At 45.7% G+C, this 27,337-nt stretch overlaps 1 protein-coding gene across 6 annotated transcripts in view; it reads left to right on the forward strand.

Moving 5' to 3' along the window:
* The window catches only part of FKBP15 (FKBP prolyl isomerase 15), a 53,826-nt gene extending 27,279 nt beyond the window's left edge, over positions 1-26,547 (forward strand). For 2 of the 6 annotated variants that reach the window (XM_032308224.1, XM_032308229.1), the window contains 17 exons: positions 853-960; positions 3,628-3,730; positions 4,197-4,303; positions 5,947-6,061; positions 7,666-7,775; positions 8,094-8,201; positions 8,641-8,735; positions 9,827-9,929; positions 15,082-15,253; positions 17,366-17,502; positions 19,062-19,217; positions 19,826-19,978; positions 20,967-21,089; positions 21,649-21,756; positions 22,031-22,716; positions 23,839-23,935; positions 26,219-26,547. In XM_032308224.1, the coding sequence (XP_032164115.1) occupies positions 853-960; positions 3,628-3,730; positions 4,197-4,303; positions 5,947-6,061; positions 7,666-7,775; positions 8,094-8,201; positions 8,641-8,735; positions 9,827-9,929; positions 15,082-15,253; positions 17,366-17,502; positions 19,062-19,217; positions 19,826-19,978; positions 20,967-21,089; positions 21,649-21,756; positions 22,031-22,716; positions 23,839-23,935; positions 26,219-26,296 (2,559 nt within the window). In that variant the 3' untranslated portion in view covers positions 26,297-26,547. The remainder of the gene's footprint in view (positions 1-852; positions 961-3,627; positions 3,731-4,196; positions 4,304-5,946; positions 6,062-7,665; positions 7,776-8,093; positions 8,202-8,640; positions 8,736-9,826; positions 9,930-15,081; positions 15,254-17,365; positions 17,503-19,061; positions 19,218-19,825; positions 19,979-20,966; positions 21,090-21,648; positions 21,757-22,030; positions 22,717-23,838; positions 23,936-26,218) is intronic. The other 4 variants (XM_032308225.1, XM_032308226.1, XM_032308227.1 and 1 more) reach the window with 4 other exon arrangements.
* The last annotated feature ends 790 nt before the right edge of the window (positions 26,548-27,337 follow it).

The raw sequence follows: 27,337 nt of genomic DNA on the forward strand, positions 1-27,337 counted from the left end.
GTAAATAAGCTTAATGTCTTATATTTACCACAGCTTAGAGATAATTCCAAAATAGAGGTTATGGTCATCTCTCTTGTTTTAAAGATTTATTTATTTTTTTGGGAGAGCACGTGTACACTACACCCACAAAGGTGTGGGGAGGGGCAGAGGGACAGAATCTTTAAGGAGACTCCCCACTGAACGTGGAGCCCAACACAGGGCTCTATCTCAAAACCCATGAGATCAAGACCTGAGCCGAAATCAAGTCAGATGCATAACTGACTGAGCCACCCAGCTGCCCATGATCATCTCTTTTATACCCAGTAGATCAACATGTACACCCTTGGGGGTATGTACTCTCCACTCTGAAAGCTACACTTTGGACCAGTTAATGGATACAGATGCCTCTAGCACAGGGGCTATTGAGAGCAGTGCCAAGTCAGAGCAGAATGAACCTAAATTTGGAACAAAGAGCTCCTGTTTCCTTTTTTCCCCAAATCGCTTCTGAATATCTATCTGCTGAATTGCTCCCACTGTTTCCAGAGGGTACTGTCATGTAAGATGCCTCCCTCCCTTGTTCTGTACTTAGTTTTTCATCTGTGTAAAATGAGACAAATTATGCCTGCCGGGGAGACTTGATTGAAATGAAGCAATACATATGGAACCACTTTGTCCATTCCTACATATAGGGAATTATTTGTACTGTTATTATTAATTGTGACCCAAGAACTCGTTAATTCTCATTTTGTCGAAGAAACGGTTTCAAATCGATACAGCAGGAGGACTAGTGGAAGGGTTTGATGGCAGAGCCAAAGACTGAGCTAAAGGATTGAGCCTTGATTAGAGTGATTCTTGTGACTTTCCTTTTTTTAGAATCCTGATACAGTCAAAGCTAAGTTGATCTCTCGGATGGCTAAAATGGGCCAGCCCATGCTCCCCATCCTTCCACCACAGCTGGATTCCAATGATTCAGAAATTGAGGTATGACCCCTGGGCTCTGTTAAATGAATAGTGAAGACACTTCTACATTATGTTATGTTCTTTTGGTTAAGAGTTCTACTTTTTCTGCCTGTAACCCAGAATCATCATGTAGAAAGCTTTATTTAAAATGGTACATATGTTTCCACTGTGACTAGCACTTCCCCTGAGAAATGGAAGCAGTCCCCCACATCTGCCTCAAGAATGGGGGTTAAGTAGTCCATATAGCCTTCTACTAGACTCTCTACTGTCAGTATAAACCACATGTTAGGCAGCATGGGGCCTAACCTGTAAAAGATGCTCAATTCGTATTTATTGTTTCAATGTTTAGATTCTCTTGGGAAATGTTGGTCTTCCCACTGATGTTACCTCTTACTAAAGATGGCACTGTATTGTCTTCTTGAGTTTGTATGTGCTATGATTGTTTTGAAGATCAGAAATTTTATTGCAGTGAAATCTATCAGTTTTTTCCCTTTGTTTTTTGCTTTTGACATTATGCTTAAAAAGGCTTCTTACTTTCAGGTATAAACATCACATGTGTTTTCTAAAAATATTATTATTTCATATTTAGATGTAAAATTTTAATCCATATGGAATTTGATGTATGATATGAAGTAGCTCAGTTGTTTTTTTTTTTAAGATTCTATTTATTTATTTGACAGAGATTGCAAGCAGGCAGAGAGGCAGGCAGAGAGAGAGTGAGGGAAGCAGGCTCCCTGCTGAGCAGAGAGCCCGACGCAGGGTTCGAACCCAGGACCCCAAGATCACGACCCAAGCCGAAGGCAGAGGCCTAACCCACTGAGCCACCCAGGCACACCTATGAAGTAGCTCAGTTTTTTTTTTTTTTTTAAGATTTTATTTATTTATTTGACAGAGAGAAATCACAAGTAGACGGAGAGGCAGGCACAGAGAGAGAGAGGGAAGCAGGCTCCCTGCTGAGCAGAGAGCCTAATGCGGGACTCGATCCCAGGACCCTGAGATCATGACCTGAGCCGAAGGCAGCCGCTTAACCCACTGAGCCACCCAGGCGCCCCTGAAGTAGCTCAGTTTTAACTTAGTTCTTTTCCCATTGGTTTTTAGTTACTTAATGAGTAAAATCATCCTCTCAGTTGAATTGAAACACTTCACAGAGATTAATAGAGATTGATTTTTAGGATTCTTTGACTTCGATGTAAAACAAAAGCAAAGGTGATGCTCTTAAAAATGTTTTCTAGCATAGGCTTTATTTTTCATAATTTTGTTTTTTTTCTTCCTGGAAAAGCTGTAAGTAGATTTAACATTTTAGTATATGTGCTGCCAAAGCGAGCACTAGATTTAACATTTTATTTTATTTTATTTTATTTTATTTTATTTTATTTAAAGATTTTATTTATTTATTTGACAGAGATCACAAGTAGGCAGAGAGGCAGGCAGAGAGAGAGGAGGAAGCAGGCTTGGAGCAGAGAGCCCGAGGCAGGACTCAATCCCAGTACCCTGGGATCATGACCTGAGCTGAAGGCAGAGGCTTTAACCCACTAAGCCACCCAGGCGCCCCTAGATTTAACATTTTAAAGGAAGATAGGATTTCTAGGGCTTTTTGCTATAGGTTTGATTTTTTAGCTGGTTCTGGAAATTAAATTTTAATAAGGTAATACTGTTATTAAAATTTTTAAGTGCTACTTATTCATTGTAGAATGATTCAAATTACAAGGAAAGAAAATATATATTTATCAAGAAGTGTATTCTTTTTTATTATTGCTTTGTAACCTGATTTTTTAGATTAGTATTGTGAATATTTATGTTAATACCAATATGAATAACATAAGTTAACATAAGTAAATAAAACAAAGCATTATTTCCTTTAAAGCTCAGTGTTCCATTAGATCGATTTATCATAATTCCTTTCATTCTGATGTTAGACATTTAGGTAGATTTAGAGCTGAAGCGATATAAAACTAGCATGCTTTTCCAGAAATGGATAATGTGTTTTTGATAATATCAGGGGGCAAAGGGAAGTTTTAAAGTAAAAGAATGTCAAAGAGATTTCAGCTTTTGAACTGTAGGATAGCAAAGCACTGTATATTGTGCCCCAAGTTTTTCTTTTCCTTGTGTGAATTGGGGAAAATATTTTTTGGATAACTTTGTTTAGAATTACAGTAAGGATCAACATTGCTTTGACTTTTATGAAAAGAAAGAATGGGGACAAAACATTCTAAAACCACATTATCCAAAAAGCAATCCAAGTGTGCTGAGGGGCAGTGAATCCTGCTCTGTGTGATCTTCAGTGAGTACCTTGAGGTCTGTGGAGATGATCTGGCAGAGAGAAGAGGCTGCACTGTTGCCTGAGTTTTTTTGCAAGAGACTCTTCTTCCGTGGGAACAGACTGGTCAGGTTAAAAAGGTAGCTGCTGGTTTGGAAAGTGGTACATTCTGGAGAGCAGTCACCGTAGCTGCTTCAGTCAATAAAACATCAACAATTTAAAACATTCGAGGAAATTAAATATACTTAATTATTTGGTATGATTTATAGGGAGAAGGGATCTCCCCACAGCCCACACCCTAAACTCTTGCCTTTCCTTCCTCTTCTTTGCCTAGAAACATTGGCTGTAAGCAGGTTTAGGGTGGACAGTGAGCCTGGTCTGCAGCCAAGGACCCACATACATAGTCACCAAAGTGCTTGTTCCTGTTTCAGGATGCGAACACTCTGCGAGGAGCTGCACCGCCTGTGGCAGCCCCGGTTGCACAGCCGTCCCTTCCACCGACACATCCAGCCTTGCCTCAGATGGCCGCACAGGGTAAGGGACCTCTTTGGCTCTGCAGATAACCAGAGTTAGCATCCTGGGTCCTTCAGTCGTCAAACTGCATTGTCTGAGTACTGAGAGCTGGACCAGAGTGTAGGACTTGTTGGTTTGTCCCTGTGCACAGCGTTTTCTGCTCTGGAGAGGGGTTTGGTCTGCGTGCTTTGTCTCTGGCCGTGTGGCCTTGCCAGTTTCGGAATTGTGCTCTCAGCTGAGACACTTCCCTGAATGTAATTGTGCACTTCCTGTCGGCAGACGGGACTGTAGGTCTGAGTCATATGTGCCCGAGAACTTGAGGTTCCTTCTTCTCACCTGCTCCTGAGACTCCAGTAGATCTGGTTTTGGGAGAGCTGGTGAGGAGAGTGGTCAAGTCTGAAGCCTGTGGCAGAATGTAAGGTACTAGTCCAGACTTTTACCAAGAAACCAGGGTGGGTGACAGTAGAAACTTCTTGTTCTCTCGTAGCACCTCAGCCATCTGTTTCTGGCCTCCAGGCACCTTCACCTGCCTTAATGCAAGTTGCATCTATCGACTCGCACTCCACCATGTCTGGCCATGCCCAGGCCTTTCAGGTAACAATGTTTTAAAACCATATGAGTTTCAGGCTGTAATTTATTAGGTTCTAGTCAGTCTCTCTTCTCCCTCCTGCACAGTCTTGTGGTAGCAGTACCCCACATCTGAATCTGTCATTTTCCCCCTTCCTGAGCCGCCACTATCTCATCTCTAAACCAGACAAGGATTATCTCCCTTGCAGGTTGTTGTAAAGCTGAAAGGCAAGAACAGGCAGAGCACTGGTACAAGGCCTGGCAAACAGTCAAGGCCCAGTCAGCATTTGCGTACCTTTCCTTTGCACACAACTCTCCTTAAGACATATAAATGCAAATCCCCTGCTCTGGTCTGCTAGAGCCGAGAGGCTAAGGTTCTGCACTATAGGTAGCAGAATACTTGTAGGTTGAAGTGTATAGAAAATACAGGGGCACTCTGTTGTCTAGTTACCCTCCAAACGGGCGCTCTGAAAGTAGGATATTTTTCTGTTTTCACAGAAGGTAGTCTGCTTCTGCTGTTTGCCGGGATAGTGGACTCTAACTAATGACACATTTGGTGGGTAAACATAGTCCCAGTGATAAGAGGGCTTCACTTCTTGGTGATTCTTAGTAGACTGGTGGGAGTGATGGTGAGCGGGCTATGCGCCATTGGAACAGGATGTATTAGAATTAAAAGAAATCCCACCTTGCCCTCTCCCTGCTCTCTAGTGGACAATTCTGTCCTATAGACTAATTTTTGGTTTTGGTTTTGTTTTTTTAAATAATGGATGGATAGTTTATCTGTCCCTGGAAATTAGTTGGATTTCCTTAAATCAAGGAAGAATAACCATCATCATTTAAAAGAAAGCTGCTGTTGATTGAGCCTTTACCATCTGCTGGGCACTTAATTTACCAGTTCTGAGGAACTTTACCTATATATCACATCATCTAGTCCACACAACAACCCTGAGTGGCATTACTGTTGTCATCTCATAGTTCAGGTGACCAAGGTTCAGGGGAAAAGGAGAGCTCTTGGTCACAAGAGAGTTAGAGTCTTGTGGGGGAGAGCCATCCTTTGGAGACTCATGGATTTATTTTGGAATCCCAAAGAATACCTGTCCTTTGATCCCAGTGGAAACTCAGCTGAGTGTCTATTTATTTATTTTTAACGATTTTATTTATTTTTGCGTGCATGCATGCACAGGAGAGAGAGAGAGAGCGCGCACGTGTGCGCACAGGGGGCAGAGGGAGAAACAGATTTCCCACCAAGCAGAGAGCCCCAGGACTCTGTCCCAGCAATCTGTGATCATGACCTAATGATCCAAAGGCAGACACTTAACCGACTGAACCACCCAGGGCGCCCTCAGCCAAGTCTCTTTACAGTTTCTTAGACCATCAGTAGGCCTGACAGTCGGGAACTGAATTCCTACTTAATTAAATCATAGTGCCAGAGGAGCAGGGAGTGACCTGAGACAACCTTCCTTCACTTTCTGGCGAGGACTTCAGTGACCCGGTGCTGTGTTCCTGGATGACACAGAGAATTCTCCTGCAGTGCCTTCCCACTACCAAATCCCGTCTCCTCTGTCTCCAGCTTTAATAGATTTGCATCTCCTTCCAGCTTAATCTCTTTATTCCATTAAGACAGTTGAAGCAGAAGAGAGAGCCCTGACTGTACCTTGGCATTGTCTCAGCCCTATGCAGGTATGCAAGCCTACACTTATCCCCACACATCAGCCGTCACCTCCCAGCTGCAGCCCGCCCGGCCCCTGTACCCCGCTCCGCTCTCTCAGTCTCCCCATTTTCAAGGTAGGCCATGGGCCCTCCATGTCTTGTCTTCCACTCTTGCTCTGCTCTCCATCCTCCCACCCCCTTTCCATTTTCACGCCAACAGATGTTGGCTTTTTTGTTTTTAACAGCTTTGTTGAGGTGAAATTTATGTATCATACGGTTCACTCAATGTAGGTGTATAATTTAGGATTTTTTTCTGTAAGTTTACAGAGTTGCGCAACCTTCACCACAATCCAGTTTTAGAACATTTACGTCTTCCCCCCAAACCACCTTATGCCTACTTTCTGTTGCTCAATCAGTGTGGCTCTGTAGAGTTTCTAGAAAACAGTAAGAGAGTGAAATGTTGGGGAAATCGGGAGAAAGCATGGTAACTGTTGGTGGGTGTTCGGTATCTCAAATGAAAGCTACTTTGTTAACATTCTTAAATTATGGTAATCATATGCTTTTTTTTTTTTTTAAACTAATTCTGTTTTAGGATTTTATTTATTTATCAGAGAGACAGAGGGGGAGAGAGTGAGCACAGGCAGACAGAATGGCAGGCAGAGGCAGAGGGAGAAGCAGGCTCCCTGCTGAGCAAGGAGCCCGATGTGGGACTCGATCCCAGGACGCTGGGATCATGACCTGAGCCGAAGGCAGCTGCTTAACCAACTGAGCCACCCAGGCGTCCCAATCATATGCTTTTATAAAAAAGTCAACAAAAAGAGTACAAAATCACACCCCCCACCATAGGAAACTGTTGTTGACAGTTACTTGGGTAACTTTTCAGTTATCTTTCATGCAAGTACCAAGTGTGCATAAAAGCACACTGATATAAAAAACAAAACAAAATGTAATTTTTTATAACAAAACAAAATAAAATGTAAAAAACTGGCATGCTATTCTACCTTCTTATTCTGTAGCTTATCTTTGGTATTAGGACAGTGGTAGAAAGGAGCCAGTATATCCTACAATGTAATTTATGGTCCCAGATTGGTAAGGGTTTCAGGGATGCTACCTTTGTCTGGAAACCCTGCCACTTCTCCATCTGGGAGGCCATCAGATCTCACCTCTGTGAAGCCTTCCCTGATTGTTACCATCCCTTCTTCCTCTCTTCCCACAGACATAACTGTGTCCATGTGCCACTAAAAGATTAATGTTGCTTTTCTTTATGCTCTTTTTGTACCTTGTATGTGGTCCATTTTTTGCACTTAAAACACTCTGTTGTAATGATCTGTTTCCATGTGAGTCTCCCCACCAGACTGTGAGCTCGCCAAGGGCAGGAACTGGGTTTCGTTCGCTGCTAAACCCCTGGTACCTGGTATCATGTCTGGCTTGCAGTTGGAGAGTGGAGAAGCAGTCTGAGCTGTTAGTGCTCTGGCAGACCAAAGTGGGCATCCATGTGCTCTGGACCAGGTCGTACCCCTCAGAGCATTTTGCAGGAGCAGAGCTTATTTACTGTTAGCTTTGGAGCCCTTTTGCCTCTGGGTCTTCTATGTCTTCTGACAGTGTGAATCACCTACAACATTTCCTATTTTGGGATGTTTATTTCTTTCTTTCCTGTGCTGAAAGAGCTGTTGGCTTTTCCTCACACAGTACCTTCTGCTCTGGTTTCATAAGGTTCTTTTTGGCTTTTGTCTGCTTAGGATCTGGTGACATGGCTTCATTTCTCATGACTGAGGCCCGGCAACATAACACTGAAATTCGTATGGCAGTCAGCAAAGTGGCTGATAAAATGGATCATCTCATGACGAAGGTGGGTGAGTCAGGGTGGCGCCTGTGTTGAAAGTGGGGGAATGAACAGTGGGTATGACAGGAAGCAATCAAGGCTATGGGTAAACTCTTACTTGGTTTCCTGCATCCCTAGTAGTCAGCAGTTATTTCCCTAGAAGGTTACTTTTTTGTTTGGCGTCCAGTTGGCAGAAGAAAACTCAGGCTTATGTTAGAGATTGTCTCAGAAACTCGTTAAGCCTTTCCAAAAGGTCAGAAGGTCTTAAGTGGTCAGATCTTGGGTCAAGTTTTATTTCTCCATTTAAAAATTTCTCTCAAAGTCTTTCCGTCCCCACATTTGTAGGTTGAAGAGTTACAGAAGCACAGCGCTGGCAGCTCCCTGCTGCCTCCCAGCATGGCGCTTACGATGGAAACAAGCATGATTATGAGCAACATCCAACGTATTATTCAGGTAAGAGGGATTGGGAAGAGAACACAGCCTGGAGGTCTTGCCCCCTTCTCTTCCAAGATGCACTACCCTCTAAAACCTCTGCTGCCCAGATAGCATGTGATCTGTGCTACACTGATTTGGAAATTCTGGAAAATCCATTACAGCCTAATTTGGTCCAAGTGACTTATCACTATAGAGTCACAAGGAAACATTTCTTTTGGACTGTATTTTAGAATTTTGCTTCATTTTGTGGCCATTTCTACGTTTAATCTGTTGGGCATCGTGATTTATATCTATTAGATTGATTTGATGTTTTAAATATTATATCGATGTGGACATAAGTTCTAGTTTTTTATCTCAAAATTTGTATCAGTGTCGCCTGTCAGTTCAAGTTGATTCCCTTATATCTGGCACTTTCCTCCCAAAAACTTAAGTTATACATCATATATTTTGATTTTAGGAAAATGAAAGATTGAAGCAAGAGCTCCTTGAAAAGAGCAGTCGGATAGAAGAACAGAATGACAAGATTAGTGAACTAATTGAACGAAATCAGAGGTAATGACAGGTATGGGGCACTGGCTAGGATGGACAAAGGGTTTCATTTGTAAATGCCCAAGTTGGATAAACATGGGTTTGGTTTTGTTTTTTAGGTTTGTTTGTTTGTTTTTAATTTCACAGAGAGAGAGAGAGATCACAAGTAGGCAAAGAGGCAAGCATAGAGAGAGAGGGGGAAGCAGTCTCCCTGCTGAACAGAGAGCCCAATGCAGGACTCGATCCCAGGACCCTGAGATCATGAACTGAGCTGAAGGCAGAGGCTTAACCCACTGAGCTACCCTGGTGCCCCAATAAACACGTTTGTTTAGGGTAGTTATGTGTACTGGTGCTACTTCTGTTTCCTGCCTGTCGTGTGAATTATTTGTTTTCTGAGAGGAATTCTGGTAGAAAGAAGGCTGTAATGTCAGGCAGACCTGTTTTGAATCCCAGCTCTGCTCCTCTTTGGTTGGGTGGCTTTGGGTATTTATTCCTCCTGGACCTCACTTCTTCATCTGTAAAAGTCGTGTTAAAACTTAGAACACTCTTAGGGGCACCTGGGTGGCTCAGTGGGTTAAGTCTCTGCCTTTGGCTCAGGTCATGATCTCAGGGACCTGGGATCAAGCCCCACATCGGGCTCTCTGCTCAGCAGTGAGCCTGCTTTCCTCCCTCTCTGCCTGCCTCTCTGCCTACTTGTGGTCTCTCTCTGTCAAATAAATAAATAAAATCTTAAAAAAAAAAAAAACAACTTACAACACTCTTAGAAAATACTGTCAACTTTCCTCTCTAGTCTGTGGGCTATTTCATCAACCAGAACTTCACTGATTTCCATATAAAGCCCGAACATCATGTAATTTTTTTCCCAACCCTTCTGAAGAGTTTGGTGGCGGGGAGCGGGAGTGTGTGGTCAGGGGAACAGGTAGCAAATGGCCTTTCACTTAGAAAATCATTCTTCCATGTTCCTCTTTTCTAGTGTCTCTTGTCTCCCACTTGGTGGGGTTGGGGGAGCTGGCAGGGGAAGGTGAGGGGAAAGTGCTTTCTTTTCTTCTCCCCTCTCCTCTTTCATCCTTCCTTCCCCCTCACCACACATGGATATCTTTTCCCCTATGTCACAGATACGTTGAGCAGAGTAACCTGATGATGGAGAAGAGGAACAACTCACTTCAGACAGCCACAGAAAACACACAGGCAAGAGTCTTGCATGCTGAACAAGAGAAGGTAAAGTAACAAGGGAGAGAAAAGCCCGTCAGGACGTGTAGAGCTAAGGAGTGCTCCTGTGTACGTACTTACCAGTCTGCTTTTCAGCAAAAAAAAAAAAAAAAAAACTTGCCATCATTGGGAATAGAACCAGAAAGCTTCTAACAGATTTTACTATATCCCCTACCCCCAAACTTCTATTTTGTTTTTTTAATAAAGATTTTATTTCTTTGCCAGAGAGAGAGAGAGAGGGCATGAGAGTACAAGCAGGGGGAGTGGAAGGCAGAGGGAGAAGCAGGCTCCGCACTGAGCAGGGAGCCTGATGGGGGACTCAGTCCTGGGACTCTGGGATCATGACCTGAGCTGAAACCAGATGCTTAGCCAGCTGAGCCACCCAGGAGTCCCCAGACTTCTGTTTTAAAGTACGCTTTACAATGAATTGACTCAAGAACTATCACTGGTGTTAGTAATTTGGATTACATTGTTTATTAGCAAATGAAATTTATTCTCCTGACCCAATCAGAAAATTCCCATTATGCCATGTAATAAACAGTTCAGTGAAATTTAGGATTGTTTAGCTTATTCCTTCATCTACATCTGCCAGAGCATTTTTAAGTACTGCTGCCTGGCTTCAATCCATTCGGAAGGAGGCATTTCGACCTGTTCCTGGAGTAGCTCTAAGGAAGGCTGGTGGGTCTTGGCCTGGGCTGATGCTGACACTCCTCCTGTCACTCTCCCATCGCTGCTCCAGTGGCACCGTTTATCTCGAGTGGAGTTCGGTTTGGGCTACTGCTCCTCAGCTGGAGATCTTGACCCAGCCGTCTGCTGTTATCTCTGAGGTTTAAGTAACAGGTTATATTTTGTATTTGAATTTTTCCTGAACACTTGGAGAGTTGAGTGGAATGTACTTTATAACCCATGGGCGCTTACTCACTTTCTCATAGTCCAGTAATGCTGAGGATTCCTTACTTAGGTCTCATGCTGTTAGTATTCTCTGTGTTCTCTTAGTTATAGTGCCCTGGGAAGAACTAGCTCTGACCCCTTACCCTCTGATGAGCAGTGCCTTGCCCGCATAGCCCTGTTCCCAACTTGACCCCAGTCCGGTCTCACTGCTGCTTCCCACGTCCCTGGTTTGTTGTGGCTGACTGCTCTGGCCTGGATCAAGGTCAGCAGCCTGTGACGCTGGCATCGCTCAGCACTTCTGGAGTCACCTCACTCTCCAGTAACCATACTTTTTACTATTTCTCCTTCCTCTACTTTTATTTTCTTGCTCTCATTTACTCTTTTTAAAATTTTTTAGTCTGTAGTCCTGGCAGGGACACCTAAGTATATTGTTTGGTTGAGCTGTTAGACCTGTTATTCAGGTCTAATTACTAGAACTTGTTCTAGATCAGTGGTTCCCACACTCTACTCTGGCTGCCTCCAGATCACTGGAGGTGCTTGATTAAAAATACATATTCTTAAACTTCACCTTGAGATTCTTTTTTAAAAAGATTTTATCCATTTATATATTTGTTAGAGAGAGAAAGCACAAGCAGGCAGAGTGGCAGGCAGAGGCAGAGAGAGAAGCAGCCTCCCCGCCAAGCTAGGAGCCCAATGTGGGACTCGATCCCAGGACCCCGGACCATGACCTGAGCCAAAGGCAGTGGCCCAACCAACTGAGCCACCCAGGCGTCCCACACCTTTAGATTCTTATTCAACATTATGTAGCCTAGGGCTGAATCTGTACTTTTCAGAAGCTCCTTTTGACTCTGATGCACAGCCAGCTAGGATTTGCTGCTCTTTGTCATTTCTTTTGCTGCGAGCTCTGGCCATGGCAGCTGGGCACCTTTGTTTTTAGGAACTTCATCATGTGATTTTCATGTTGCACATCAGTGGGGTGTGTGTGTGTATGTGTGTGTGCCAGTAACATTTATTTACAAAACAGGCAACAGGCCAGTTTGGCCTGGGGGTCAGAGTTTGCCAGTCCCAAGAGTTAGCTTATTTATTTTTTTTTTTTTTAAAGATTTTATTTATTTGACAGACAGAGATCACAAGTAGGCAGAGAGGCAGGCAGAGAGAGAGAGAGGAGGAAGCAGGCTCCCTGCAGAGCAGAGAGCCCGATGCGGGGCTCGATCCCAGGACCCTGGGATCATGACCTGAGCCAAAGACGGAGGCTTTAACCCACTGAGCCACCCAGGTGCCCCAAGAGTTAGCTTATTAATCCACCCACATGATTCCTTTTTTTTTTTTTTTTTTAAGATTTATTTATTTATTTTAGAGCGTGTGCGCAAGCAGGGGAACTGGCAGAGAGAGAGAGGGAGAGAATCTCAAGAAGACTCTGGCTCACCGTGGGGCTGGATCTCGTGGGCCTGGGACCATGACCTGAGCTGAAGTCAGGAGTCAGACAGATGCTCAACCAGCTATGCCACCCAATGATCCCATATTGGTAAACAAAATGGTTGGCACAGTGCCAGGCAGCTGGTGGCTGCTCTGTCTGTAATAGCAGAACATGCAGTAGTCACAACAGTGAGAACGGCTCTCTTAAATCCCCACCAGGTTCTAGGCACCGTGCTTCCCACGCATCTGAGAGCATCTCCTGGGCCGAGGAGCGCTGTGCTTGGGGAGCTGGGTACCAAGTATCACACGCCTCACTGGACACTTTGACACTTTTCAAGGCTCAACTCCCCCCTGCTTTCCTTTTGCTCCATTTCTTGCTTACTTGACAGTCGTCCCTGTGAGGGCTGTCCTCCCAAAGGGACATCATCAAGGTCCTTTCATCCCTGGAGGCAGCTCTCTGCCTTAAATGCAGCTGAGAGAGTTTGGACTGAGTGCTCAGTGGACATTTGGTGAACGGAATTCATTATTTTTCTCTGTGACAGGGTTAGTATTTCCACAGAAAACCCTGGACTAATGGAAGAACTGTCAGAGGTCACCTGGTTTGACCTTCCTGTTTGACAGAGCACACACTGCAGCCCAGAGAGAGGAAGCAGCTTGCCTAAGGGCCTCACTTCCAGTCAACTGCACCTTTCCTTTTGTCAGATTTCCATTTTGCTTTGATACCATTTTCCTGCTTCTGACTTGAACACATCTTTTTACTTGTTTTTCTGAACCCTTGGTTCTCCGTGCCTTTGCTTTCCTTTCATCCGTTCGCTGTTTTCTCTGTGCACACAGGTGTGTTTGGGTGAGAGTATTACTTGTCATGCTTCTCATAGGCCTTTCCAAGTAAGGCCCTGAGATAAAAAGAGCTTTTGAGTGACCTTTCACTCTGCTTGTCCTTTGGTGTGAGAGGGACCACCCATCTCACGGTTTCCCACCCAGTGACCTTCAGCCCTTCCAGTGGTCTTAGCTGCTGTGAGGCCTTTGTAAGTGGCCCTCACTGTGGTATTTGTGAGCTCTCGAGCTGCAGGCAGACATGAAGCTCTCTGGGTGCTGTGTGAGCTCAGGTTCCAGTAGTCCACGTGGGGCAGGGCAGTGACTTAAACTTTGATGCTACTTGGGGCAGATAGATGAAAGCCCCTCTTCTATCTGGAAGTTCTAGCTACCATTGTCCTCTGTGTTTAACAGGTAAAACCCTAAGGCTACTGAATAGCAAAAGTAAGTATCTTAGGTCTCAAACTGTTAAAGAAAAAATTATTCAGACACTTCCTGAAGCAGTAAGGAGGACTTTATTGTAGACTGTTGCAGTAGGACAGAAAGAGTGGGCTCCACTCCACATAGTAAGGGCAGATGGGGGAGTCGTAGCTAAGGAGTGGATGAGAGGTTGGTGCTGGAAAATTATTCAGAGGTGACCTCATGGGTGGGGGGATTCTTGGTAAACTGACCTAGTAGGATTCTTGCTAATGACTGGCGAAGGACCCGGATACCAAAGGTCAAGGATGAAGAACTTGTTCAGATATCAGGGGAAGGGTTCTCTCTGAACGGACATAGCAGGATTCTTGCTAAAACTAGACAGGGCAGGCCATAGACAGGGTGGGAGGCCAATGTCAGGGGCTTAGAAGAACCTGACTAAAGTTTGGTCAAAGAGAGAGTGTGTCAGTGGACTCTCAGATACTCATTCATAGCCCGTTTTTGTTTTATATACACTCTTAACTTACTTTATTTCCTTCATGTTTAGGAAAGCCAAAATACTAGATTTTAAATGGAAGCTAGCAAACCAGTAAAGGCTTTGGAACATTTACATCTGCAGGGGCATAGTGAATAGCCTGAGAAGGGATAAGTGACAGTACGAAGGAGACAACGGTAAATGCACCTCAGGTAGAATAGCGTAGGAGTAGTTAGAGGATTAGCAGCATAGTAATGTAGGAGAGATGGTCCAGCCTCATACTTGATTGTCTGAACGTTAAGACTGGTCACCAGTGGAGCAACTGTTCACTGCCTTTCTTATCATCTCATTTCTGCTCATTTTATGGAAACACGTCAGTTAAGGTGACAAGGATGTGCTATTTGTCACTTGTTTACCATTCCGTTTTATTGACCATCCTCTTAATCATCAGGGTTTCTGCGTGGAGTATCATTAGAGGCTTCTCCAGGGGGTCATTGTAGTTTCATCAGCTGTTATTTGAGAGCATATAGCTTCTGTGAGGCCAGGCCAGGGCACCATTTGCAATACGTGGAACACACAAAAAACTGAAGCATGGCCGTCTTGTTAGCTCTCTTCTTGCAGGGACCCCCAGAGCAGTCACTGTCAGGTGCTGAGCTTTCCATCGTCCTTCCATGGGTAGTCAGGACCATTGGGAGAAACTACAGATTCAGATGTTGATTGCAGTTGAAGGCATTCAATTTAATTTTAAAATATCCTTCTCATATTAAGAAAAATACATGTGTGTTCTAGAAAAGTTAGAAAATGGCAGGAATACCATTTCTCGTGTATCATAATTTGCTTAAGCAAGCCCATTTTCCAGCATTTTATTTCTCCATTCTTTAGCAACTGTAAACAATCTGCATCGAACATCTTGTAGCAAGATTTTTGTTAAGTTTGCACAGTGCTTCTTAAGGACAAATTTCTGCAAGGGAATTCCTGGGTCAGAGAGGTGGTCCGTTTTGAAGGCTTGATGTTGGCTTAACGTAGGTTGAGGGTGCCTTAGCTCTCTTCCTACCAGTTCAGTCAGTGTAGAGTGTGTGAAGTTGGGTCATCACTTGGAGACAGGGGACACCTGTGTTTGACGTGGCATCATACTTTGTTACCATTCAGGTCAAGGTGACAGAAGAGTTAGCAGCCGCCACCGCTCAAGTCTCCCGTCTGCAGCTGAAAGTGACTGCTCACCAAAAGAAAGAAACGGAGCTGCAGATGGAGCTGACAGAAAGCTTGAAGGAGACAGACCTCCTTAGAGGCCAGCTTGCCAAACTGCAGGCAGAGCTCCCAGGTACGTCCCTGGTGGAGGGGCTGGGATGGTCACCATTTAAACCTAAGGAATTAAACTGAGGGGTTCCTGGCTGGCTCAGTTAGTAGAGCATGTGACTCTTGATCTCAGGGTCATGAGTTCAAGCCCAGTGTTGAAGGGTAGAATTCACTTAATTAAAAAATATATATATATGGGGCGCCTGGATGGCTCACTTGGTTAAGCATCTGCCTTTGGATCAGATTATGATCCTGGAGTCCGGGGATCAAGTCCCACGTCGGGCTCTCTGCTTCTCCTCCTGCCCTCCCTCCACCCCCAGCTCATGCTTGCTCTCTCACACACTTTGTTTCTCTGGCGCTCAAATAAAGAAATAAAATTTAAAAATAAAAAAATTCTGGGGCACCTGGGTGGCTCAGTGGGTTAAAACCTTTGCCTTCGGCTCAGGTCATGATCCCGGGGTCCTGGGATGGAGCCCCACATCGGGCTCTCTGCTCAGCAGGGAGCCTGCTTCCTCCTCTCTCTCTGCCTGACTCTCTGCCTACTTGTGCTGTCAAATAAATAAATAAAATCTTTAAAAAAATAAAAAAATAGAAAAAAAAAATTCTGTCCTTCTTTCAAATCCATTTGGCTTGATGCTCATGAAATTTGTGAAGGACTGAGGCAAAAATGGAAGTAGATTGGTATAAACCTACACCACTGCTTGACATAAAGGACAACCAAAGAAGTGACTGTTTATCTAGAGTTGATCCGTGACCATTTTCCCACTTAATTTCCCAAGTGTTGCCCTCACTCTCTTGGTACTTGTGTTTGGCTCAGGGGCCTGGGAGAGTTTACTGTGTTCCTCTAACTCGTGGCTCAGTGGAAGTTTAAGAAAGAAACGCTTCCTGTAGTAGCCACCTCCTTCCTAGAGGATGGATTCCAGCCCTTCAGCCTGGCACTTGAGGCCCCTCCAGCTTGCTGCAGCTTCAGCACATCCTGTGGCTCTGGTCTTACCTTTTTATCCATGCTCTTCTCTGGACCCGCTGTGTCCACTGTCACCAGTATTTGTCTCCAGTTCTCCAAAATCTCTTTCAGAAACTTCCCTTTTTTTTTCTGGAACAGTTGATCGCCTTTAGAATCCTTTACCGCTGAGTACATTATTACGGCCATTATCAGTTAGTTAGTCTCAAATCAGCACTATTTCTATATCTGTATTCCTTCTAGAATACAAGCCTCTGGAGGACAAGGGTGGGCGTCTTGCTCATCTCTGCGAAGTCCTTTCCTCCAAGTTAGCATGAATTCAGTACCTGGCATAAAGTGCTGCTCCAGACACAGGGACTTGAATAGAAGAGCTGTGAAGACCAGCGCGTTGATTCTTGCACCCTGGTGTATAGAAACAAACGTGGAAGACACAGATGGGACTGGGGGCAGGGTGTAGCTGGGCAGCAGCAGAATGGGGAAGAAGCGAAATTCGCTTGCCTGAAAGAGCTGAAAACACTGATGTCAGTCGGTAGAGTGATACCTTGAGGATAAGCCCCCTCCCTGTTGGAGAGCATCACCTGGGTGTGCCTGGGGACAGTCTTAGATTTGAATGTTGTACAGGTATCTTCTTTTCTGCTTTTGTGGTGTCCTAGGACAGTTAACCTCAGAAGTTTTCCATACCAAGTTCATTTTGATGCATTACCTTTTTAAGAAATATTCCAGTTGCTTTATTTGGGCATTTTTTGGTGTTTGAAAAGGAAACTCTTGGTAGAATGTCCCAGCTACTAAGAAGGCTAGGAGTGTCCCACCAAGCCAGTGAGACAGGGCCTGGACTAATGCTCAGTGAAGATCTGTTCAGTGTGTCAAGGTGGTGGCTGAAATGGGATTGCGGTGTGATACGTTTCGAAGGTGCTTTTGGATGGTTTGAAGCATTTCTTTTTCATTCTGTGTGTGGAGAAGGGGACACACATACAGACACGAACGTGGGTTGGTGGTGGAGTTGGTTTGGACCGGATCCCCCTTTTTCTGGTCAGCGAGGTGGTGCTGAAGGGAGCGCGGGGACGGCGCGCGTGTGGTCGCGTGGAGAGGCCACAGGGCGCGGTGGGGGAAGCGGCAGAATGCCAGGGGCCCCTGCAGTTCTGGTTCTGCAGCCAGTCTCTCTGCGTCCTGTCTCAGAACTCCGGGAGGCCTCGGAGCAAGCTCAGTCCAAATTCAAAAGTGAAAAGCAAACCCGGAGACAGCTGGAGCTCAAGGTGACGTCCCTGGAGGAGGAGCTGGCTGATCTCCGAGCTGAGAAGGAATCTCTGGAAAAGGTAAGTTCCACACTTGAAGTTTCTCTTTTGGACCCAAGAAGCTGATAACATTTTTACTTTCAAACATTTTTACTTTCCTTTTAAGAATTACAGTAGCATGTGCTCATTGTAACAAATACAAATAATAAAGAAAAGTATGAAATAAAAAATAAAATTTATCTTTTTTCTTCTCTAATCTCATGCATTAGAGATAACAGTTATAAATAGTGTATGATTATCTGTGCAGTTTGTTTTCTGTGTGTATAAAACACATACACACATACTTGTGCATACATATATGTATAGTGATCGTTTTTAAACTATAATAAGATCATGTTTAATGCTTTTTTTTTTTTTTACATTGTGGACATTGTACTAGTAAGAATGAGAACTTTCTGAGATGCCTGGCTGTCTCAGTCAGTAGAGCGCGTGACTTTTACCTTGGGGTTGTGAGCTCAAGCCCTACATTGGGTGTAGAGATTGCTTAACACTAAAATCTTAAAAAAAACAAAACAAAACTTTCTTATTCATTTTAAGTACAGTGCAGTAGTTTAGTCTATTGTAAGGTTGTACCATAACTTATTTAACTACGTACTGGTGGGTATTTATGTTTCTATTTTTTTTACAATTTCAGGTATTGCTGCTCTGGACATCCCCTTGTACTATACAATTCTTTTTTTAAAAATTCATTTGAGCATTTCCATAAAATGAATTGCTTGAATTAGAATTGCTGGATCACTTTTTAATGTACTTTGTCCTCTTTCCTGTTGTAATACTAGTTTGATTTATAAACATTACTGAGGGTATTAATCCTTTGCCACTCATAGATGTTATAAATACCACTGAGTATTTATAGTCTCTTTTGTTGTGTTAAAATTTGAAGGTCAGCCTAAACTAGCCCCTTTGAACAAAGTGGAAATATTTCTTCTCTCTGTTCTGGAACAGTTTAAATATGAAAAGAACAAACTATTTCTGAGATTTCTATAAAACTCTCTAGTAATGCTTTTGTGGCCTAGTGCCTTTTTAGGGGATAAACTTGGTCTACAATTTTCAGTATTTTCTATGATTTTATCAGGGTTTTTTTTTTTTTTTAAACCTAATTCCTTCTGATTTGGGGGGGCTGTTTTTAGTTTTTCATTGTTATAGATACCACTACAGTGACCATCCTGTACCACAGTCTTTGTGAACATGATTTATTGCTTCCTTAAGATAAATGATAGTTTGTGGAATTTCTGGATGTATTTTTAAGAATCCTTCTTCAGGACTGCTAAATTGCCATCCAAAGAGAGACCCATTTAGTTTCCTACTAGGAGGTATGAAAGTGTCAACTTCCTTGTACCCTGACCACTGTTAAGATGTTCCCCATCTCTTAATACAATGGTAGATAAAGACCTTCTTGTTTTCCTTCTTCTTATCACAATTTTTGTCACTCAGGAGCCAAGAATGTTAAAAATAGAAGAAAAATTAAACATTGAATTGTTTCCAGAAGGACCCAGGTCAAAAACTATCACCACTGTCACCATCTTCTGCATTTATCCTCTGTGAAACAGCTAGCTGATGATAGTTCTCTTATTCCTAAGAACCTCTCTGAAAGGAAAAAGAAGTCCGTTCAAGAGCGCTGCCAGGCTGAGGAGGAGATTGACGAAATCCGCAAGTCCTACCAGGAAGAATTGGACAAGCTTCGGCAGCTCTTGAAAAAGGCTCGGGTATCCACAGACCAAGCAGCTGCAGAGCAGGTAATGGCAAACCGAAGCACTTTGGAAATGTGCCTTTAGGCACATTGTCGTCCTTGAGAAAAGGGGATTTCAAACATCCTAAGGCCAGAGTCCTCAACCAGCAGACACCATCCTTCAGGCCCATTATTGTCCTTGAGGAGAAGGGATTTATTTAGGTAATCAGGCAAGGAGACCAGGGACGGTGACAGGACACACCTGGATCTCTCGTTCATTTGGCAGAGACCTTTTTCCTCGTAAATTCATAAACTCATATTTGTGTGTCTGACTGTTGAGTGAATTGGTGCCCTCAGTTTAGTCTCCTCTGGGGATTTTGACAAACTGTTCGCCTGAACCTGTGACTTTCAGGGCCCAGACTCTGAAAAGATGACAGTATGGCCCTCTCCTCTAGGTGACTCACCATCTCTTTATCTGGCTAGAGTTAGCTTTTAGAATCCTGCATACCTATATTCAGAAAGTACATTTACTTTCAAAGTAATCAGGGTCTTTCAGATAGCTGTGTCCCTATTAAATCTGGGCTGTTAGCTTATTCTTTTTGCCTTAGGAAAGATGGGCTTCCTTAGGTGCGAATACCTCCTCCTCAGGATCTGCTGATGACGTTATCTTGACAGCTGTCTCTGGTACAGGCGGAGCTGCAGACCCAGTGGGAAGCCAGGTGTGAGCAGTTGCTGGCCTCCGCCAAGGATGCGCACCAGCAGCAGTACCAGGAAGTGTGCGCGCAGAGAGAGGCCACGCAGCAGAAGCTGCTCCACCTTCAGGAAAAGGTGGGCGTTCCCCCAGGTCAGGCAGCTTAGGTGGCCCAGGTGATTTGAGGCAGACAGGTTGGGTCTAGTAAATCCTTCTGAACCTGAAAGGTGTTAATAGCTTGAAAAGCAAACCACGCTTGTTCAGCTCTCCAGTTTATCAGCAATCTTTCACATACCGATTTTGGGAAGACAGGTTCATGACCTAGAAAAAGGAAAAGCAACACTAGTGTTCTGGAATGTGTTTAATTCCATTATTTGATCATTTATGAAGCAAATATTTATTGAGTGCCAGTGGTAGTTCAGATACTGTGTTAGGGAAAGGGCTTACAAAGAGCTCTGCCCTCAGGCATCTCACAGTCAAGAAAGGGAGCTGGAGAGAAACAGAGATAAGCTGAAATGTTATGTGGCCCAGAGGAGGAAGTGCCTGAGGGAGCAGAGCCAAGGACCAGTAGCATTGGCGAGGGGAAGTGCGGTGCAGAAGGCGGCAGAACGCCCCGGGCAGAGGCACAGGGGTGAGATGGGGCCTGGGTTGGCTAGGTCACTGGCATGTATGTGACAGAGATGGAAGATGGTTTAGGGCCATGGAATGACAGCCCCCTTCCTGGAGGTGACTTTCTTTCCTTATAGTATCTAGTTAAAGATCTTTGACTCAGAGATGTTGAAGGCAGTCTTGCAAGTGAATAGGCTGCTTCTAATGGCCAATGTTCACTGTGTCACTGGACTTACACGTCCCCCCTTTTTTCATCGTGCTCTTGAACCTTATTAGGAACAAGGCAAGAGACCTCAGTGGAGAAGAGGAGGTGAAGTTCTGAGTTGAGACTGAGGGATGAGGAAAAAGAATGCCCTGAGTCAGCAGGCCTGGGGTGGGTGGGGGCGTATGGACACCAGCAGACCTACCTGATGGTTAACACTGGATGCTGAGGATGGTTCTTGTCCTCCTGGTGTCCTTACTTTCACCTGGTGGTCCAGGCTCCCAAGGCCACAGTCACAGTCTGTTGTTTTGCAGTGTCTAGCCCTCCAGGCCCAAGTCAAGGCCCTGACACAGCAAAATGAACAGCACACCAAGGACCTGGAGGCCAAGCCCCACGTGTCTGGAGTTGTGGCTGCTGCTGCTGACCCGTCAGAGAAGGTGAGTGGGCATTTCGAAGAAGCAACCCAGGTCATATCAAGGGATTGAATGTGCCTGTCAGGGCTTCAGGAAGAATGTGGCCAATTTGTTATGTTGGTAGCCTTTTTTCTGACTTTAGTGATACACCACTTCTCTGACTTCAGTAAAAATGAGCTTGTTGGAGCGTATTACTTCGGTGACAAATCCCAGAGGGCCCTGTCCTGAGGCTTTGACAGATAAGGGAAGTGTCTCCAAGTCGGCGCAGTGAGGAGCGTGCCCAGCATCTGCTAGCACCGGTCCTCACAGCCCTCGGCAGCTCCCGTGGTGGCCACAGTGCGAGGAGGCATCAACACACATGGGCTGCAGCTTGCCTGTCCTTGATAACCCTTCTACCAGTGGCTCTTCTTACTTAACATCACCCTCTCCACAGTGACCGCCTTCGGCATCCAGGGTCCAGACCACTGTGACATGGTTCGGTGCCCCAGGAGCTTCCTTTCAGCCCTCCCAACCCCTCTCCGGCATTAATCACCTGATTTTGGCAGCACAGATTTTGTTTTGCTCTCCTCGTGTCTTCCCGCAGGTCAAGAAGATCATGAACCAGGTGTTCCAGTCGTTGCGGGGAGAGTTTGAGCTGGAGGACTCGTACAGCGGCCGGGCCGTGCTGGGGACCATCATGAACACCATCAAGGTATGGACGGCTGGCGATTGTTGCAGTGAAGTGGGACTCTTGTGGCTTAAGGGCCTTCGAAGGGATCCTAAATTTAAAAGGTATTCGAGGCTGTGCCTCAAGAGTCAGGCTGAGTGGCATGACTTTGATCTGGAGAGCCGAGGGCAGCGTCCGGTGAGAGGAAGAAGCAGGCATTCGACCTGCACAAGCAGGTGTGCTGTCGGGGAGCAGAGGAGTGGGAGTGCCTGCTGCTCTCCTGCCAGTGAGCCTTTCCTCCTCCTTGGCTTTTGAACAGATGGTGACTCTTCAGCTGTTAAACCAGAATGAGCAAGACAAGGGACGGAACAGCAATGATGAAGAGGAGGAGGAGGAAGAAGAGCCGCCCCAGACACCTTCCCGGGAGCACTCCGTGTTGGCCAGTTCTGGGCCGCCGCCAGCGCCCCTGAGTAGGGAATCACCAGAGTGCCCGCTGGTGTCATCGGAGCAGGCAGTCCAGGAGGCTGCCCCCCTGCCGCCTCAGGCCCTCCCTGTTCCCCAGGATGAGGTACAGGGAAGGGAAGGGGAGCCTGCAGAAGCAGAGGTGCTCGCAGAGATGAAAGATGATTCCCTCCCACCTGAACTGGCTTGTGTCCCCTCCCAGAGACCTCTGGGGCCCCCAACATCCATTCCCCCTAAGCCTCCAGGCCCCGTGCTTGTGGACTCTGAGGGCGAAGAGACACTTGCTGCCAGCCCATTGGAAAACGCCTGTGTCGGGGAGCCAGAAAGCTCCACGGGACTGTCTCTGACTTCACATTCCACGAATGAGGACCCATTGGCCTTGGGGCCTGGAAGTCTAGGAGAAGAGCCTCAGCCTCCAGAGCTCAAGAAAGATGAGGGCGTCCCTAACTGCACTGCTCCCCCTAAGGAGCTAGAAAACACAGAGGCAGGTTCACTAACTGTCGGAGCAGCAGGTGGCCCCAACGACTGTTCTCAGCGCACCAGGTACGTCTTCCTGAGTGGAGTTCCCTGGACAAGGCAGCTGGGTGTGGAGGTTGTCGCTGGTTTTTCCAGGGCTGGTAACTCATCCTCAGAGAAGAACTGTCTGATTCACTCATTCATTCATTCCTGTATTTATTCAGGAACATCAGCTAGGCTCTGTAGTCAGCACTGCAGTAGGGGGGAAAGCAAGGCAGCTTGGGCTCGTAAGGAGCATACAGTCTAGTGAAGACAAATACATAGTAAATGTATGCTGTAAAAAAGTGCTTAGAAAAAGAAATTCTCTGTTATTAAAATAGAGAATAAAGGGGAGTTCTACTACTTCAAGATAGAATGGTTAGGGAAGGATTCTGAGAAGGTAATGTTTAAACTGGGACCCAAAGGTTGGAAAGGAGCCTTCAGTGCCAAGATTTGGGAGGAAGAGATTGTGGAAAGCAGGCACAGCGCATGCAGAGGCCCTCTGGTAGGAGGGGACATGACAGTCAAGGAACTAAGGAAGGCACAGTAAGTAGAAGAATGGTGTTAACCTGAGATTAGAGAATGAAGTAGGGACAAGACTCGTGAGATTTTGTGTCACTCTTAGAAGTTTAGATTTAAGGTACTGTGAAAAGCTTTATTAAAGGGATTTAAACAAAAAAGTGACCTGTTATATTAGTTGTTAAAGATCACTCTGGCTGTGATCTTTATATTAGTTGTTATATTAGCTTTTTGTTTGTTTGTTTGTTTTTTTAAAAGATTTTATTTATTTGAGAGAGAATAAGTGAGAGAGAGCATGAGAGAGGAGAAGGTCAGAGGGAGAAGCAGACTCCCCAAGGAGCTGGGAGCCCGATGCGGGACTCGATCCTGGAAGTCCGGGATCATAACCTGAGCCCAAGGCAGTCGCTCAACCAACTGAGCCACCCAGGTGCCCAAGTTGTTATATTAGTTGTTAAAGATCACTCTGGCTGTAGGTCATGGAGGGAGTCAGGAGCGCTAGGAGGCCAGCATGGGGGGAGGCGGGAGGAATCCCTGCATGATTACCAGAGCTGTTGGATTTTTTCTCCAGAGCTCATGGGCCCTGTGGCCTAGAACAGGAACAGGAATAGCACCATTTTCTGTGACTTGATTTTCTTGATTTTTTTCCTTCAGTCTCTCAGGGGATGAAGAAGATGAACTATTTAAAGGGGCAGCTCTGAAAGTTTCAAGGCCCAAAGCACAGGCTGAGGAGGAGGATGAAGATGAGGTGGTAAGGAAGTCCCAGGCACTGCCCAGTCCTCACACCACCACCCGGGCACCCTTTCCCGCTGGCTCCGAGAAGAGGAGTGGAGCCTGTGGGTGGCCCGTGCCCTGGGCTCTGTGTGCGGCGCCCTGTGGGAGCAGGCGTGGGGCAGGGAGGGGGCAGCTCTGTAAGCTCGGTGGGGATAGGCAGATACCACTTTATTCCTAAAAAAGGGTCACTATCTCCGTCCATGCAGGAATGATTTCTACTTTCAGTGAAGGAAGTTGGGCTGCTTAGTCCTGCATTAGAATGCTGAGGCCTCGGCTTCCCTCAGATCTGCTCGGGGATTATGTCTATTTTACAATCAGAAGGGACTTGGAAGTTCTTGACTTCTGTCCTTATTCATAGACAGAGGCTCAGAAAGATGATTTACCTATAGCCACAGAGGGAGTCAGTGGCAGAACTAGGACTGATACCCCAGGCTCTTTCTGAAACCACCTGTTTCTGGGCCTTCCCGTGTCCTCAGCCTGCTTTCCAAGCTGCTACCTTCTTTTGTCCTCCCAACACCCTGGGCAGAAAATAGGTTAAGTACCGATAGCATGACTTCGCTCTACAAAGCTCTTGAGTGACGGATGACCAGAGGGCGGCTTGCTCAGAGAGCCTGGATCAGAGCCCCTGTTCTTGGCATTTGTTGTCCCCATGTGCGGAGTTAGACTGTCACCAGGACATTTGACTGCTCTGATGGGAATGACACAAGAGCAAAACGTGGGTGGAGAACACAAATCAGCTTCAAGCTCAGCCTGTCCTGGGGACAGAAATGTGAGGTGATTGGGGACACATTTTTCTCCCCTCATGTGTCCGCCAGAGTGGATGTTGCCTTTTGCCAAAATGTTGGGGGAATGGCTGTGGCAGAGCGAGGAGCGGGCTTGAATGTACCAACGCCCTTGCCTCCTGCCTGTGCTCCTCTGGGGGGAAGGGTGCCATTTCCTCCTGTTGGCCTTTCTTCCCAAGAATTAAATTTTCATTTAAGAATTCTGAATATGAATTCTGCACTTAAAAATAAGAACAAAAAGCCAATTGAGTATCTCCAGTGGCTGCCCTAAATGTAGTTGGAATGTTTAGTTAGCAGGATATTATTGGTATTAATATGAATACTATTGAGTTCATTTCTGTTTCTGGAATACTTTAAGAACTTCACAGACATTCTCATTTAATACTCTACTAACCCAGTGAGGAATTTATCCTGTTTTGTAGAAAAGAGGACTGAGGCTCAGCAAGATTAAGTAATATGCCCTAGGTTATAATGCTAGTAAATGCAGAGCCAGAACTTTAGCTGGAATAAAACAGAAGCAGTGAGCTACCTTTTAATTCACTATTGTCAGAATATCATCATTTAGTTGATGCCCAGAGAGAGGTACAAGGTCTGTACCAGGGACCTCTGACCCCATCACGCCGCCTTCTGTTTGGCCGGTCCTGTGAAGACTGACCCTGGGCCAGAGTAGCTCAGAGCAGGGGATACTCCGTGTGTGCCTTTCTCCAGCATCAGTCCCTGCTACCCCCATGGGACCTGTTCCCTGCCAATCCAGAAGAAAAAGGCCAGGAGCTCAAGTCATGAAAAGTGGGGGAGAGTTTCTTCCATTGCCTGTTAATCTCCCTTTTCCTACTACCTGGGAGAAGGGAGTGAGGGAAGGACCAGTGAGATCAAGGGTGTTGGGGGCAGTGGCCCCGTGCTCCTGGGCTTTCTTCATCTCTTGGATTCGCCACTTGGTAATTTGGCCAAGCATCTGAACGCAACTGTCTCACGTGGTGGGGTCACATCCAGAACCAGACAGGCCATCATAGGCCACAGCGTTTCTTCAGATGGAGCTGTGTTCTTCCCAGCCTCTCTTCAGCTTCTTGCATCTTGTCTCTCTCCTTAGGGCTGCTCTACTTCTCTTTCTTCCTCCCACTCCATCTCTTCCCCCATCGACCTTCTTTTCCCACATGAAATGTATGTCACTGCATGAGAAGAAACCTGTCAAATCAATACACGTGTCACAAATAAATAGAAAACTAGCTCAGTGTTGGTCTTCTTCTCTGTGTGTTGGAAGATTGCCTCCCTTCTCTGCCTGCTTGTCTCAGCTTTATCTGGAAGTCTTGCTTCCACGTTTGCTGGCCGCAGGCTTAGTCCTTTCAGTAAAACCCTAACCAACACCCTCCTTCCCATCCTGGAGTCGTGAACAGGTGTTGGTTCACTTCACCTCACACAGGCGGGAAGGCCATCTGGTGCAGGGACAGGTGAGGACTGACGGCTCTTTCCTGTTTTGTCAGAGCATGAAGGGACGGCCACCCCCAACACCCCTTTTTGGAGACGATGACGATGACGATGACATTGACTGGCTGGGATGAAGACCCAGGATACTGGTGCAAAGGTTTCTCTACTGACCCTTCCCTAAGCATGATTTTGCACAGCCAGCCCTGTGTCTAGACAAGGCACAGGGTGAGGTGAAGGTGAGCATTCTGAGGACAGCAGAGCACACACCTGACTTAGCCAACTTCTGAGCGCCCTGCCCGGCTGGTCCGAGAGGAGTGTGAGCCTGTCTTCACAACATTGGGGTCCTGCCTCAGAGTCCCCTTGGGAGGAAGGGCTGGTGGGTTGCCTGCAACCAGTCATCTTCAAGAATCATGCCTTCTTCCAAGCTTTTTATTCTCTAAACTAACTCAGACTGCATCTGCCTCCCGATGCTCAACTGTGCACCAGCAGCAGGACATGTCATCTCAGGGGAGGTCTGCCCGGTGGACTCTGCTATCTACACCCTGGTTCAGTTACCAACCTTGCCTGCAGTCCTGGGACATGTATCTTTTCTCTGCCTTAAATCTGATAAAAGAGGTCAATGAATATTTGAAATTAACAAAAACTAAAATAAATGTCTGCAATGAAACTTGTCTCAAGCGCTTGGGGAGAAATCGAATTTGGTTCTAAAGCTGGCTGTGCTCCTCTCTGGGAATGTTAGGGTAGGAGCTGGAACAGACCAGGGTTGCTCAACAGGCAAAAAAGCTCTGTGCCGTACTCCCTTTGCACCCAACCCTGGAGCTCAGGCTTTCAGGAAAGGTCACCACTCTGCTGGCCCAGCTCATCCTAGACGCAGGAAGGCTTGAGGTACTGTGGTTACCTGAGAAACTGGCCGTATCGTCTTGGCACGCCTGCTTCTATGCCCTGGGAAGCCCTGCACAGGAGGTGGGAGGGTCCCTCCGTTGCGGTGTCTCTCATCATGACACCTGATTGATTCCTCACTTTAAGAGCGGCTTCCCTTCCCTCTGGACTCGAGGCCAGGCTGAATGCAGAGAAGAGTAGTGAGAAAACATCTGTGGTTATTTTACTTATTTCAGGATTTTCCAAAGACCATGCAACCAGTCTTCAAGAGAAGGAGAATAATTTTAATAAAAATA

This window comes from Mustela erminea, chromosome 12 (genome assembly GCF_009829155.1).
Source record: "Mustela erminea isolate mMusErm1 chromosome 12, mMusErm1.Pri, whole genome shotgun sequence".
Taxonomy (NCBI): domain Eukaryota; kingdom Metazoa; phylum Chordata; class Mammalia; order Carnivora; family Mustelidae; genus Mustela; species Mustela erminea.